This window comes from Cornus florida, unplaced genomic scaffold (genome assembly GCF_030987335.1).
Source record: "Cornus florida cultivar Cherokee Brave unplaced genomic scaffold, ASM3098733v1 CherokeeBrave_3.0.0_Hap2_Chr10, whole genome shotgun sequence".
NCBI classification, from domain to species: Eukaryota; Viridiplantae; Streptophyta; class Magnoliopsida; order Cornales; family Cornaceae; genus Cornus; species Cornus florida.
In genome coordinates this window covers 5,317,898-5,333,884 of record NW_026775580.1, presented here as the reverse complement: position 1 = coordinate 5,333,884, position 15,987 = coordinate 5,317,898, and the positions used below count along the sequence as shown (strand labels likewise).

At 39.0% G+C, this 15,987-nt stretch overlaps 1 protein-coding gene across 2 annotated transcripts in view; it reads right to left on the bottom strand.

Moving 5' to 3' along the window:
* Nucleotides 1-601: 601 nt before the first annotated feature.
* LOC132276257 (uncharacterized) overlaps nucleotides 602-15,987 on the bottom strand; it is a 36,211-nt gene continuing 20,825 nt past the window's right edge. Inside the window, exons 2-7 of one of the 2 annotated variants that reach the window (XM_059777610.1) lie at nucleotides 14,614-14,706; nucleotides 14,367-14,447; nucleotides 14,123-14,254; nucleotides 2,037-2,255; nucleotides 1,573-1,665; nucleotides 602-1,047 (exon numbers count right to left, since the gene is read on the bottom strand). In XM_059777610.1, coding sequence (XP_059633593.1) covers nucleotides 886-1,047; nucleotides 1,573-1,665; nucleotides 2,037-2,255; nucleotides 14,123-14,254; nucleotides 14,367-14,447; nucleotides 14,614-14,706 — 780 coding nt within the window. In that variant the 3' untranslated portion in view covers nucleotides 602-885. The remainder of the gene's footprint in view (nucleotides 1,048-1,572; nucleotides 1,666-2,036; nucleotides 2,256-14,122; nucleotides 14,255-14,366; nucleotides 14,448-14,613; nucleotides 14,707-15,987) is intronic. The other variant, XM_059777611.1, reaches the window with a different exon arrangement.

Sequence of the window (15,987 nt, the reverse complement as noted above, 5' to 3'; positions counted from 1 at the left end):
TTGAAGAGCTATATCCGTGTCGAACACCGACACTTCTCGAACACTCCTTGGACACTTCATATACGTGTCTATAAATAAAAATTAATTTTATTATTTCGAACACTTCACCGATACTTCCCAGAAACTTTTCGGACACTTTGCCGACATTTTTGAACATTTCAAACACACATTTACCCCCCTAATCTTGAAAATAATATGAATATTATCATGACAAAGTAGTGAAATACTAATATATATGATATAAAAATCATTACAACATAATTTCATTTTCTAATTCATTCCAGAAAAACTCTTAGTATAAAAATTATAAATGAATTAAAGTTTTATAATACGATTACTGAATAAATGTATAAAAATAAAAAAATTATTTATATGTAATCGTGTCTGCGCCTTATCCGTGTCCTACTTTTTTAAAAATTTGACGTGTCGACGTATCCGTATCTTATCGTGTCCGTATCCGTGCTAAATAACTACTCCATCTCCCACCTACCTTACCTCTAATTCCATTGCTTGCAAACAAATGGAGCACTATCCCAACCAATCAATATTTCTAATAATTACTTTAAAATCACCAAAACTATCTTTTCAACAGCTTGGGCGGTAAACAATAATTGATTGGTTATATTATTGCTGAAAGGATTGACGGATCTGGTCACAATATTCAACATACATTTTTCCTCAATAATTCTAAGACATCAATTTGTAGCCAGTCATCAAAAATTGTGTTCCCTCCAGCATTCTGTCATCCAATGATGCAGTCTTTGGCTACCTTCAGATGTAACAACAAATATCGAAATATAGCCCAGAACACAGTTAAGATGCTCCAACCGAAAACATTACCAACTTCAACGTTCCTTTCAATAGTGTGAGTTCCTTGCACAGTGCCTAAATGTTCTCACCTGGAGGTAATTCTGCAAGCTTTGTAGGTGTACCGAGTACACGTTCCATATCAAAACGAACTTCAATGTTGCGAATTCCGTATCCAACTACCATCAACCAATAAAGCAGCTTGCCAAGTTCAGGCGCACTTGTTTCCGTTGCACTTGTCTGTAGACCACGGAGAACAGGACCAAGAATGTAAGCAAACTATCAAAGTGCTGCTTTCAAACAGATGATAATCTTAACAACTTTATGAAGAAGAAAATTCACTTTTAAGGATTAACACAATCATCTAAAAAACCACTCTTCAACATTATGGTAGATACAAAATTCAGACAGCTTCATTTCCTAATTTAAAATGACAAACAATTTAGCAAATATGGATCATATGACTAGTTAGCATGTTCAGGTTGATGAGAAATTAATCATTGTTTAACTTCTTGTGAGATTCATAACACTGCTTGGCTAGCAGCTTTACAAACCATTTCTGTGTTAATTACCAGACCTAATTTTGACAGATTCCGGCTGCATATTAAGAAAAGCAACAAGTATCCCAACAGAATTTTAAAGCTTGGTTTAATTACGAGTAAATCAGAAACTAGGGTGTCAGTGTCCCGCTTGAAATAACTATTGGTATCAAGAGCCTACAGTATAGAATGATGTAGAAAAGCGAGAGTGAATAAAATGCCAAACCTTCATTTGACCAGGATCTGAAACTGCCAAGAGCCGTTTTATGAATGTGTTCATTGCCAGCACAACATCCTCTCCAGCACTACTTGTCAACTCCTACATGAGATATTAGACAAAAATTAGAAAGCAGTTGAACAGAAAATGATGACTGGCTCATGAAACTACTACAGTTCCATGTAAACAAGTACCAGGCAGATTAAGATGATTCAATATGTCTGGCAGAGGGAAATATTGACAGAAATATTCGTTTTATGTAGACTATGATAACCCAGAAGCAATGCATTTCTTAGGTGAGTAATATGCACATGTTTTGGTTTTAAACCAGTAAAAAACAACTAGATTATGAGAATAAAATGAAATGCCATCATAATCGTAGATATACAACTATCTCAATTAGAAGGCATATAACTACGGAAAATATTCTCCTCAGTTGTTTAGAACCCTTATAAATGGTACAGTTTTCTGACCTTAAGATTTTGGGGCTCAAGCGACTTCAGATATTCCAACAATTCATTCTCTCCATTCACAGATTTTCGCCCTACTTGACGATTCAGTTCCTCTATTTCTGCTTCAAGTAACTCAATGTATTTTACTGCATCTATTCTCTCAGGACCAGAAACATTATTCCACCTGATAACTTCGCCTGACACTTTCTTTTGGGCACCCGGTGCATAATCTGGACCTTCCTGCACAGGAATAAGAGCAAGTCATAAAGCCTCGTTATGGCAATAGCTAATTGTAAATTATACTATGGAACAGCTCTCATTCTCTCACAAAAAAGATAAAAAAAAAAATGCTGCTTATTTCCCTATCGTCCCTAAAATTATATTTATGGTACAAATTATGGCTATTGAAAAGGTGTGACAGCAATAGAGATTGGATGAGAGAATCTAGTGAAGGTTGTAGATGGAAATGACGCACCTAAACCTAGCATGGAAAGGACAAAAGAAGAAATTTGTGAAGCTAATTACAATTAAGAAGCCTTAAATGCTCTTTTTAGTATTATTACCCCTCGTGAGTTTGCTAGGATTTCGAATTGTTTTTCGCAAAAGAGGCTTTAGGAAATCTTAGAAAAAAGTGCCCTAAGATACTACAACATTAAAGATTTCTAAGATTCAAATACTTGCAACTAAATTTGAAAGTCATAAAGTGGAAGAATCAAAAACTTTTGATGAGTTCTATGCAAAACTAAATGACATAGATAGAGTTTGGGGGAGCCCGTCATCAAAAGTCCTTTACAAAGAATACCTTTATAAAAGGGATTTTAGTAGAAGGAATTTAAATATATATATATATATATATATATAAAAGATATTTGTTGAAGAATTTTTCTAAGAGTCCTTTAAAGATAATTTTTGATTCACAATATCACTCCATCATTAACTTCTAAATTATCAAAAATAAAAAGGAATAAATAAACTACATCTTGTGCTAGAGATCTCTTTCATAGTCACACCCAGCCAGAACCTTTATAAAGGAAACTTCCCTTCTTTATTTGGTTAAAGTTTCACACCATAGCAGTCATAGCAAAACACCCACCTTCAGAGACAGCAATAAGATTTGCAATTGTATGGGTACAACGAAGCAGATCGATTAATTTATATGCATATGGTAACACCAATTGCATTCATGCTCTTATTTTGAGATGGCACATAACAGAGAGATGATGGTGGCCGAAGGAGCAGAACCAAAGGTTGCACTGCAGATCTAGCGATGTGCCTTTTTTGAAAAGTAAATATGTATTAGAAAACATTGAAGAGGCGAATGCATCCCGAAAACTACGCAATGGCCGAAGCCAAAAAAAGGGCTGGAATTTTTTTTTTTTTTTCCTGAATGGGGTATTGTATAAAAAGAAAAAAGGAGAATTACAGTTCATAAGGAGGCATTCCCCCTTTTACAAAACTGGCCTAGAATAACCCACTTCCAGTAGATGCAACATAAAAATAAACCAGAAAAACTCTCAAGAACTAAAAATGATTAAAAAGTCTTCAAGCCTAAAATTAAGATAGGTAAGTACATCCCAAATGATAGTCCTGGCAGCATAAACAGCCGGATCTTTTGTGCCATTGTGGAGAGTTGAATTTCTACTTGACCAAATTTTCCAAATGGTAACAGCAAAAACAGCACCCAAAACCTTAGACTTTGTAGATTTGATAACTGAATTCTCCAAGAACCAATCTGTCAACTGTCTAATAGAATTAAAACTAGGCAGTTCCAAATGAAGGAAGCCAGCTCTTGCCAAATTGTAGCAGCATAATCACACTCACAGAATAGATGATCATTAGAATCAATATTTGCCAAACAATTGTGACGTGGAACTAAGAACCAGACCTCTTTTCTGCAAATTAACATAACTGAGGTTCTGACTCCCACAGCAATTCGAGGTCTGCAGGAGCCCCAACATAATTTACTCCATGAAATCTTCTGTTTTGTAACCCTAATTGTACTCCAAGCAGCTTTCAAAGAAAATGTACCATGCTTCCATGTAATCGAATCAGTCCTGGCCTGTATTTCCAAACTTTGGATAGCGTTACGTACCTCCCCAGGTAAATCAAATGGGAAAAACCAAGAACCATTCTGAATTATTGAAGACAACATAGTATTTCTGTCAATATGTCTAAATCTTCTAGCCCCAAACTGCTGAACCAATGATTGATTATTACACCATGCATCAGTTAGCAGTTTGAACTTCAATCCATCACCAACTTTGAAATCAGTATTCTCCAGAATTAGTTGTCTAACCCCTACTATTTGTTTCCAGATAGAAGAAGCACTCAACTTTGGGACTACAGACCAGAAACAAGCCTTCTGAAGATACATTGCCTGCAACCATTGGATCCAAAATTTGTCTTTGTTCTGAATAAAGTCCCAACACTGTCATTTTTGCTGCACAATCAATATCCTGAATCCTCCTAATATTGAATCCACCTTCAGCCACAAGGAGAGTAACTTGACTCCACTTTACTTGAGACATTTTCTTCAAATCCTGCTTACCACTCCATAAGAAATTTTAAAGCCCCAATAGAATATTCCTCTCCATCAAAGGATCTTCTATTCTGCTCTTTCCAAATGCACCACCGAATGCAAAAAGGTGCCACCCTCCAAAAATCGCGGCATGGGATCCCACATGATATCCTCTTTATGCATCAATCAAGCCTCTGGAATACCTAGGCATGACCCACTAAACACCAAACAAGCCAAAGATAATGTGATGTTGTGGCTCGAATTTGGTTCCGAACGCGACCCATTTATGACCCGACGACCTGTTGGATGAGCTTTATGTGGGCCTAAACCATTTTTGCTCATGGGTCGTGGACCCTGATTAGTCTCTTGTAGGCCAATATATAAGGGCGCTTAGGGTTTGGAGTGGTGTAAGAGAAAGACTCTGAAATTCTTACAGAAACAGAGTGAGGAGCTAAAAACTTATAATCTCCGATTTTATACATAGTGAAGACTTTCGTCGAATCTCAACCGTGGACGTAGACCATTGCCAAACCATGTATAAATCTTTGTGTTCTTTGTGTGGTATGTTTACTTTTCTGTCGTGATTCTTGATTTTATCTTGGGTTCATTGCGTTTGTCATAACAAAATGGTATCAGAGCTTTCGGTTCGAAGCAAGGATGTCATCTAAGTTTCTGGAAATGAAGAAGTTTAACGGCGGAAACGATTTCAACTTGTGGCGGGTTAGGATGCTGGCTTTGTTGGTTCAACAAGGGTTATCCAAGGCATTGAAGGGGAAGGATGCACTGCCATAAAAGATCAAGGACAAAGATGAGGTTATGGAGAAAACATATAGTACGATTTTGTTGTCCTTGAGTAATGAGGTTCTGCGAGAAGTTGGAGAGACTACTATGGGCTATGGCAGAAGTTGGAGTCCTGGTATATGACGAAATCTCTTACGAATCACTTGTATCTAAAGAAGCGGTTAGATGCACGAAGGTTTGTCCCTAAAAGACCATCTTAACGAGGTAAATAGTATCATCATACACTTGAATAATATTGATGTCAAGATAGAGTATGAAGATTAGGCTATTATTCTGTTGTGTTCTCTACCACCCTCGTATGAGAACTTTGTCGATACAATTATGTATGGCATAACTGCTTTGTCCATGGAAGGCGTGAAGGCAGCTCTGAATTCTAAAGAGTTGCAGAAAAGGGCGTTTGAGGGCAAAACAGAAAATTCGGTAGAGGGATTATTTGTTAGAGGAAGAACGAATCAAAAGGGAGGGTCTGGCAGCAATGGTCATTCTAAGTCTAAAAACAAAATGAAGGTGTTGAGATGCTTCATCTATCACAACGAAGGTCACTTCAAAAAGGATTGTCCAGAGCGTAAGAAAGGAAAGGTAAAATCATCTGAAGTTGAAAGTGTGGTTGTTGCAGAGGGTAATGATTCAAATGGTGATAATGTTCTCACAATTTCAGTCGGCAGCTCTTGCGATGAGTGGATTCTTGATTCGGGTTACTCGTTTCATGCTTGTCCAAACATGGACAGGTTTACCTCTTATCGATTTATTGATGGAGGGGAAGTTCTGCTGGGGAATGATGCGACATGTAAAGTTATAGGTATCGGTACAGTTCAAATCAAGATGGATGACAGCATAGTGAGGATACTGACTGATGTCAAGCATGTACCAGAACTGAGAAAGAAATTGATTTCCCTGGGTACGCTGGATTCCATCGGGTGCACTTATAAGGCTGGAGGTGGAGTCATTCGGGTTTCCAAGGTGCTCTTGTGGTGATGAAGGGACTAAAGAAGCATGGTTTATATGCTCTGTAGGGTAGCACAATCATGGGTTCAGTTGTTGTATCATTCTCGGATCCGGATTCAGATACTACTAGATTGTGGCATATGCGGCTTGGGCATATGAGTGAAAGGGGGATGGATGTTTAGAGTAAGCAGGGTTTGCTTGGTGGTCAGAAAATTGGGAAGCTGGATTTCTGTGAGCATTGTGTCTCCAGGAAGCAGTGCAGGGTGAAGTTCTATACAGGAATTCACAAGACCAAGGGTACGGCGAATTATATTCATTCTGCTTTAGGGTCCCTCTCAGGTTACTTCATATGGTGGTGGTATATATATGATGACGCTGATTGATGACTTTTTTCGGTAAGTTTGGGTTTGCTTTTATTACATTCAAGCAGTGGAAGACCTTGATTGAGAAGCAGAAAGGAAAACAGGTTAAGCGTTTAAGGACAAACAATGGCTTGGAATTTTGTGATGGAGAATTTAATGAGTTCTGCAAGACTCACGGAATTATTAGACACCACACAGTGAGGAAGACTCCGCAGCATAATGGAGTTGCAAAACAGATAAAAAGAACGCTATTATAGAGGGCACGGTGTATGTTGTCCAATGTAAGGTTAGACAAAGCGTTTTGGGCTAAAGCTGTTTCTGTAGCTAGTTACTTCGTGAACCGGTCTCCATCGACTGCTATCGATTGTACGACTCCAAGAGAAGGTATGGTCTGGTTCTCCTGCTAGTTACAGTAATTTGATAATATTTGGGTGTCCAATGTATGTTGATGTAAATGAGGGGGAAACTTGAACCAAGGGCTAAGAAATGCATATTTCTTGGTTATCAGCCTGGGGTAAAGGGATACAAATTATGGTGCCCAGAGGCTTCGGGAAAGAAGATACTTGTTAGCAGGGATGTGACCTTTCATGAGTCTGTGATGTTTACTCCGCAGAAGGAGGTAGTTGATTCAGGGAAAGCTCAGGGTGTCAGTGAGCAAGTGCAGCCTGCAAAAGTTCAATTAGAGAATAGTCCTGTTCGGTCGACTCACAAGCAAGTGAAGATTGGGGCTAAGGGAGATACACAGTTACAGCAGTATAATGTGGCTAGAGACAGGCCTAGGAGGGATAATAGGCCACTTAAGAAGTATAGGTTTTCACATACTAATCCGGTTGCTTGTGCACTTAGTGTGGCAGAGGATATTGATTAGCGTGTACTTATGATGAGGCTATCACAGGTGGAGAGTCGGCACAATGGTCTGTTGCCATAAGTGAGGAGATTGAGTCTCTTCATGATAACCAGACTTGGGAGCTAGTTAAGAAGCTTAAGGCCAGAAGATTGTGGGTTGTAAATGGGTCTTCAATAAGAAGGAAGGAATTTCGTGAAAGATGTGAGGTACAAGGCACACTTGGTGGCGAAGGGCTATACATAGAGGGAAGGGATTGGCTTCAATGAAGTGTTTTCTCCTGTGGTGAAACATAGCTCAATCCGGATGTTGCTTGCTATGGTTGCTCTGTATGACTTGGAGCTTGAGTTGCTTGATGTCAAGACTACTTTCTTGCATGGTGAGTTGGAATAGCAGATTTATATGTATCAGCCTGAGGGGTTTGAGATTCTGGGAAAGGAATTTCATGTTTACCTACTGAAAAAGTCCTTGTATGGGCTGAAGCAGTCTCCTAGACAATGGTACAAGCGATTTGACACCTTTATGGTTAGGAATGGCTATTGTAGGAGTAAGTTTGACAGTTGTGTGTATTACGGGAAGCTCTCAGATGGTTTGTATTTATATTTGTTGTTGTATATTGATGACATGTTGATAACTTGTAAGAACATGTCTGAAATCAATATATTGAAGGCTCAGCTTAGTGGTGAATTTGAGGTGAAGGATCTTGGTGCTGCAAATAGGATATTGGCTATGGAAAATCACAGGGACAATGAAGCGGGTAGATTGTATTTTCCATAGAAGAAATACATTGAGAAGGTGCTGGAACACTTCGATATACAGGTATCAAAGCCTGTGAATACTCCATTGACTGCCCACTTTAGACTTTCAGCATGATTGTCACCATAGACCGAGGAGGAGGTGGAGTACATGTCTCGTGTTCCTTATGCTAATGCAATTGGTAGCCTAATGTATGCTATGGTATGCAGTAGGCCAAACATTTCACATACAGTTAGTGTAGTGACCAGATACATGGATAGACGTGGGAAGGTCCATTGACAGGCTGTGAAGTGGATATTACGATACTTGCGAGGCACTACAGATGTTGGGTTAGTCTATGACAGAGGCAGCGACACGTGTGGGAGTGTTGTTGGATGTGTTGATTCGGATTATGTTAGAGATCTTGATAGGAGGAGGTCCTTGACAAGGTATGTCTTCACTCTTTGTGGGAGTGTGATCAGATGGAAGGGGACTTTGCAGCTCGTACTTGCATTATCTACTACTGGCTAAGTACATGGCAGCCACAGAGGCAGTGAAGAAAGCTATATGATTGAAAGGTTTGGTTGGTGATTTGGGCTTGCAACAGGATAATTTGACTGTGTTTTGCGACAACTAGAGTGCCATACATTTTATTAAAAATCAGATGTTCCATGACAGGACGAAGCACATTGATGTATGTACAATATTGTATGAGTTGTAACACGTGTACAAGTAGTATTGTATAAGTTGTCACCCACCCCTCATTACCATATATAGAATTACCATGTATAGGGTTTTCTTGTTCTCCACTCACCTACTCCCGTAGCTTCTCCTATATAAACACCATTGTATTATTGTATTACTTACTCAATAACATATAAGTGTTTTCATATATTCTCTCTCTCTCTCTCTTTCAACATGGTATCAAAGAGGAAATCGATCCCTCTTTAAATTTCTTTATTTTTAATCTTATTCAGACTCCGATCTTGATTCGATCTCGGCTTTCTCTCAATCTCTTCTCGGCGATCTCTCCTCGGTGATCTCAGTTCTCCTCTCAGCAATCTCTCTCGGATCCCTCCTCTCTCCTCGATAATTTCTCTCGGGTTCATCTCGGCTAGATCTTGGTTCTCTTATCTCGGTTCCCTATCGCTACTATATCTCATTTGTTCGGTAGCTCTTGTGATGGATGCTAAGGAATCCCATCTTCTTGGGTCAATCACTAACACCAAACTGGTAAAGCGTGAGTGTGCAAATCAGCCCCCCTCCACCGCTACTATCATTTCCAAATGATGTTTTCTGACAAAAATCCTTTTTCCATTCCTTCATAGGTGTTTGGGTGTGTCTGTTTTGTTCATAATCTAAGCCCATAACGAGATAAACTTGATCCTCGTGCTCACAAATGTATTTTCTTAGGTTATTCTCGCACTCAAAATGGATATAAATGTTATAGTCCAACTCTTCGTAAACATTTTGTGTGTGCAGATGTAACTTTCTTTGAGGATGTTCCTTATTATTCTCAGGAAGGCAATCGCCTGGAGGACTTTGTTCTTCCAACTCCAGTTTTTGATTCTGACATCCCACCAGCTCTTCGTGTCTATGCTCGTCGCCGGAAAAGAGTAGTTAATCATTTTCCAATGACTGAATTAGTAAACCCAACCTTGCCACTTCCACCAGTCGCTTCAACGCCTGTAGATTCTTCCATCTCTCCGGACTCTAATCTTGATCAACCTATTGTTGTTCGGAAAGGTAAACAGTCTTGTACCAATCACCCTATCTCTAATTTTGTATCGTATAATAAATTGTCCTCTTCCTTTCAAGCTTTTTCTTTGTTATTATCCTCTATTGCTATTCCTAAGTCCTACAGGGAGGCACTTTCTCATCCAGGGTGGAGGAAAGCTATGGAAGAAGAAATAAACGCTTTAAAATTAAATCATACTTGGGACCTTGTTCGTAAGCCTGCTGATACTCAGGTTGTTGGTTGTCGTTGGGTTTTTACTGTTAAATAGAAGCCTGATGGTACTGTTAACCGTCTCAAAGCTCGACTTGTTGCTAAAGGCTACACTCAGACTTATGGCCTTGATTATACTGAGACGTTCTCTCCTGTGGCCAAACTGAATTCTATTCGTGTGATAATCTCTCTTGCAACTAATCTAGACTGGCCACTTCATCAACTTGATGTTAAAAATGCCTTTCTGCACGGTGACCTTAATGAGACAGTCTATATGACTCAACCACCTGGGTTTGAGTATAAGGGGGAGTGTGTATGTCATCTCAAGAAATCTATCTATGGCCTCAAACAGTCCCCTCGTGCATGGTTTGATAAGTTCAGTAAAGCAGTGGTAGCTAATAATATGACCAGAACCCAAGCTGACCACTCTCTCTTTTTTAAGAAAACGAAACGTGGTATTGTGATTCTTGTGGTGTATGTAAATGATATTGTTATCACCGGCAGTGACAAAGATGGGATACAAGTTCTAATCCATCACTTGAGTTCTAGCTTCCTTACAAAGGATTTGGGCAAACTTCGGTATTTTCTAGGAATTGGGGTGGCTCGATCGAAGCAAGGCATTAGTCTTTCTCATCGGAAGTATACTCTTGATCTATTACAGAATACTAGATATCTTGGTTCGAAACTTGTAGCTATACCCATAGAGACTAATGTAAAACTTAAGGTGGATGATGGTGACCCACTTGATGATCCAGAGATGTATCGAAGGCTTGTAGGTAAACTTATTTACCTCACAATCACTCTTCCAGACATCTCCTATGCAGTCAGTGTTGTGAGCCAGTTCATAACCAGTCCTCGTGTACCTCACATGGAGGCAGTTGTATGCATCTTGAAGTATCAAGGGTGCTCCGGGACGTGGTATGCTTTATCGATCTTCTGGACATCTTCGGATTGAGGGATATACAAATGCAAATTGGGCCGGTTCTCCTTCTAATCTACGGTCCACCACGGGTTACTGCACGTTCACAGGAGGAAATCTAGTAACTTGGAGGAATAAGAAACAGTTAGTTGTGGCTCGCTGCAGTGCTGAAGCAGAGTATCGTGCCATGGCACACACTGCCTGTGAATTTACTTGGTTGAAAACTGTTTTACAGGAACTTGGGATTTCAGTCCAGTACCCAATTCCTCTCCATTGTGACAATCAGGCAGCTATTCATATTACTAGCAATCCAGTCTACCATGAGAGGACTAAACACATTGAAGTAGATTGCCATTTCATTCGATCTAAAGTTGACTCGAATGAGATTGTTACACCTTTTGTTCCTTCTGGCAGACAGCTGGCAAACATCTTCACTAAGGCGCTTCCCAAGAACTCTATTGATTTCATATGTGGCAAGCTGGGAGTTATTGACATTTACTCTCCAGCTTGAGGAGGAGTGTTATACAATATTGTACGAGTTGTCACACGTGTATAGTTAGAATTGTATGAGTTGTCACCTACCCCTCATTACCATATATAGAATTACCATGTATAGGGTTTTCTTGTTCTCCACTCACCTACTCCCGTAGCTTTTTCTATATAAACACCATTGTATTCTTGTATTGCTTAATAACATATAAGTTTTCATATATTCTCTCTCTCTCTCTCTCTCTCTCTCTCTTTCAGCAATGTCAGGTTTCACTTCTTCAGAGATGTGGTTGCACAAGGTGCTATTGCAGTGAAGAAGATTGGGAAGGTAGAGAATCCGAAAGATATGATAACTAAGGTCATTCCTACACTCAAGTTCAGACCCTGCCTGGACTTGATTGGTACTTGTAGTTGTTGAGGCCCTTAGGGTCATATAAAGGAGGCGAAAGCAGTAGCTAGAGATTTTGGAGCTTAGCGTAATTCGAGCCAAGGTGTAGATTTGTGATGTTGTGGCCTAAATTTTGTGTCGCATCATGACCCACGTTACGACCCGCTTTGGGAATCTACTAGCTAAAGCCGAATCCCCACACCTTCTATCTTCCTAAAACCTGACATTACTCTCGCTTCTAACTTTGAATTGAATACGTTTGAAGAATTCATCCCAACCTCTACGGATTAGTTTCCAAGAGTCCATACCTGCTGGGGTTCTAGCCTCCCTAGAAATCCACCCTCCCTGTAATGACAAGCTATAACACGCCTCTAAAGCTTGGACCTCTCTCCCCCAAACCTCCGCAACCACTTACCCAACAACGCCTTACTAAACACATCCAGCCTTCGAATACCCAAACACCCCCTTATTAATAGGGGAACACACCCTCTCCCAGTTAACCAAGTGGTACTTGAACTCATCTCCTAAACCACCCCACAAAAACTTCCTCTGAAAATCATCGAGTCTACGGCCAACTATCTTAGGCATCAGAAAGAGCGACATATAGTATGTCGGGAGATTTGAGCGTGTGCTTTTCATAAGAGCAACCCTCCCCCCTTTGGACAAGTATTGCTTCTTCCAACCTGCAAGCCTCCTCTCAAACCGCTCAACAATCAGATCCCACATAGAAACTCTCCTGGACGAGGCTCCCAAAGGGAGTCCCAAGTAAGAGATCGGAAGAGAGCCAACACCACACCCCAGGGTATCAGCCAAGGCTTGAATATCATCCACCTCCCCAACTGGTACAATCTCGCTTTTCACAATGTTAATCTTCAACCTTGAAACAACTTGGAAGCAGGCCAACATGCACCGTAAATACCTAAACTGAAGGAGGCTAGCATCACAAAAAACAATGGTGTCATCCACAAAAAGCAAGTGGGGGATGACCAACTGATTTGGAATTCTACCCACCGAGAATCCATGAATGAACCCAAGTTCTCCTGCCCTCCCCATCAGACAGCTATAAGCCTCCATGACAATAATAAACAAGAAGTACTATGTTATTTTCTTTCGCATGTTTTAAGTTAAATGCTCAAAATTTTATTTGGTCAATAGGATTTAATTGGAGCTTTTAGCATTTTTGAATTGGTGGATGTATTTCCTTTTTTATATTCATGTCTAGTTTTCATCTATATGTTCAACGTCTTTTTAATGATTTTTTATAAGTATGTTCAACGTCTTTTACATATGTTTATTATGTCAATTTTGTGAAAAAAGGTGGAGAAAAAGGCAAAAAACTTATTGTTTTTAAGTATTCATAAATTAAGGGGGAGCAAGGTTTTAATGTTTTATTGCTTGCTTGACTTATACTTGTTTAAAACACATTTGGTGATTACATATCTTCTTCGCATTGATATAACGCACTGACTATAGCGTTTGTGTTTTGCAGCCTATATGTAAGTGAATCTACTGAAAAAACATTCATGTTCTAAGACTTTTTATTTTTAATTTTCAATGTAATGCTTTATTATAAATGTTTATTATTATTAAGTCGATAGGACTTAGGTCCCAAAATTTCGTGTCAAAAGCTTGAGTCTGTAATATTTTTTTTCATTTTTAGTTAGACTTTTTAATTCTTGTTAGAGTTAGCAGGTTAACTCTGTCCAAGGGCATAATCAAAAGACAAAACAACATTCAAGGGCAAAAAGGTAAAATTCAATACTTCTGCATGCACTATCCAGTTAAGGTTTATGCATTCACCAATTTAACTTTATATGTTCCAAGTTTCATAAATAAAAATCCTTTTTAATATGCTTTTAGATGTTTAGTAGAATTTGCACACTGTATACATACTAAAGTATTCCTCTTCAATATGGTTCCTTATAGGACCGCGTGGACTACAAAAAAAAAAAAAAATCAACTGTCCCTTTGAGGCACGGAATTATGATTCCTGAAAAATAAGACCATGATTTTATCTTTCAGTTTGTCTACTCATATAGATTACTACAGTAACTGGTAAAGCACCCCTCTTTAAGTTGCTAGGTATACCACAGTCAGATTCTCCTGTCTCCGGAAAAATGAAAAGAACATAATAAGAAAAAAAAAAAAACAAACTCACCTTTTTATCTTGTACCTCTGGAAGAGCAACTTGTTCTAAGCTTTGTTGCAGTTCCAACCGGTATTGCGCATTCCTAAACATATATCCAGTCATCAGAACGCTGTACATGAGCTGTGCAAGATTTTCAGCAACCTGAAAAAATGCCAAAATATTCAAAATTATAACCTTTCAAATTAGAATTGATGCTAACTATCAATCATTAAAATTTCCCAAAGATACAAGTGTTTTAAATGTATGCACTTACAGTCGTCACTGTTACTGCAAAAAATTGTGGGGGTAGTGTTCCAATCATATTTGTTACTGTTTGGCGCATAGCATCGACTACCTAAAAAGGATACCATACGAATGGAAAAGCAGAAGGAAAATAAAAATAAAAAATCATCAATGATGTAGACAACTATTAGGTCATTAAGTTAATTAAATGAAACAGTACCCAAAAAAGAAAAATAATTAAATAAATTTACAGCTGTAAGAGGATAAGAATATCAAACCTGTTGGGGTGCCCTTTTCACGAACAACTCCATGAATTCTGGTTGTATATTTTTGACATATTCCAGCAATATATCCCTTCTGCTCTTTTTCTGCTTTTTAAATTCAAACAAAATATTATACTCTAAATCAATTTAACAAAAAATACTTCTAACGTCTTTCTAGTGCCCTGATTACAAGCCATATCAAGAAAGAAAAATTCAAATTATGCAATTTTCTGATCAAGTACAACATGAATTCAAACAAAATGGGGTGCACTGCATGTGCCTGGAATGTATGTAAAAAGCTGAAACCCTAGATCTCCCAAAAACTGTGCTACAAACTACAAGCAAACAAATACTTTTAGATGCACATTTTCAAATCCTTCAAAAAACACAATGGAAGTTTAAACATAGTGAAGAAACTTGAGCATGCAGAAGAAAAGTCATAAACTACTATTGCAAGCAGTCATTAATTAGATTTTTAAAATATATCAATTTTTTTTTTTTTTTTGATAAATAAGCAATTCATTAAAAGCGTTCAAAAGAGAAACACATCCCTACAAGACCACAAAATCCTGGGTACCCTAAGGCCCCAAGGAAGCCAAAAACTCAACAGTCTCCTCAACAAAGGAACAAAGTCTACCTGAACCCCAAAAAAAGGAGAGAGCTAATAACAGAAAATTTCAGAACAGTGACCGAAGATTCCTCTCCTTCAAAGGATCTTCTATTCCGCTCCCTCCACAAACACCACCAAAGACACAGTGGCTCCATCATCCAAAACCCTCTAGCCTGTGCTCCCACCCAACCCCCTCTCCAGGTGTCCATCAAACCTCTCATAGATCTAGGCATGACCTAGTAAACTCCTAATAGACCTAACAAAAGATTCCAACATTCAACCGCCACTGGACAATGCAAAAGAAGATGGTCAACCGACTCGCCATTACACTTACACATGCAACACCAATTCACCACAATATGCTTTCTCCTTCTCAAATTATCTAGTGTCAATATTTTACCCCACACGACCGTCCAAGCAAAGAAAACCACTTTCAATGGCACTTTAGTTCGCCACACTGCCTTCCAAGGGAATACCACCCCAGCTGAGTCCAAAAGGCATCCGAAAAAAGATCTCATACTAAACATTCCCCTAGAAGAAGGAATCCAAACAAAAGAATCCCTACCTCCTCTATGGATCACCTGGCTAGACAACAACTCTAAGAAACCAGAAACATCATCTCTCTCCCAGTCCTGAAAAGATTGCTGAAAAAGCACGTCCCAAACTGGTCTCCCGCTATCAAGGTGATAGCAGTCAACCACCGAGGCATGCCTATTAGCCGCAATCCTAAAAAGTCTAGGGAAAGAACATGGTAAAGTGCGATCTCCACACCACACATC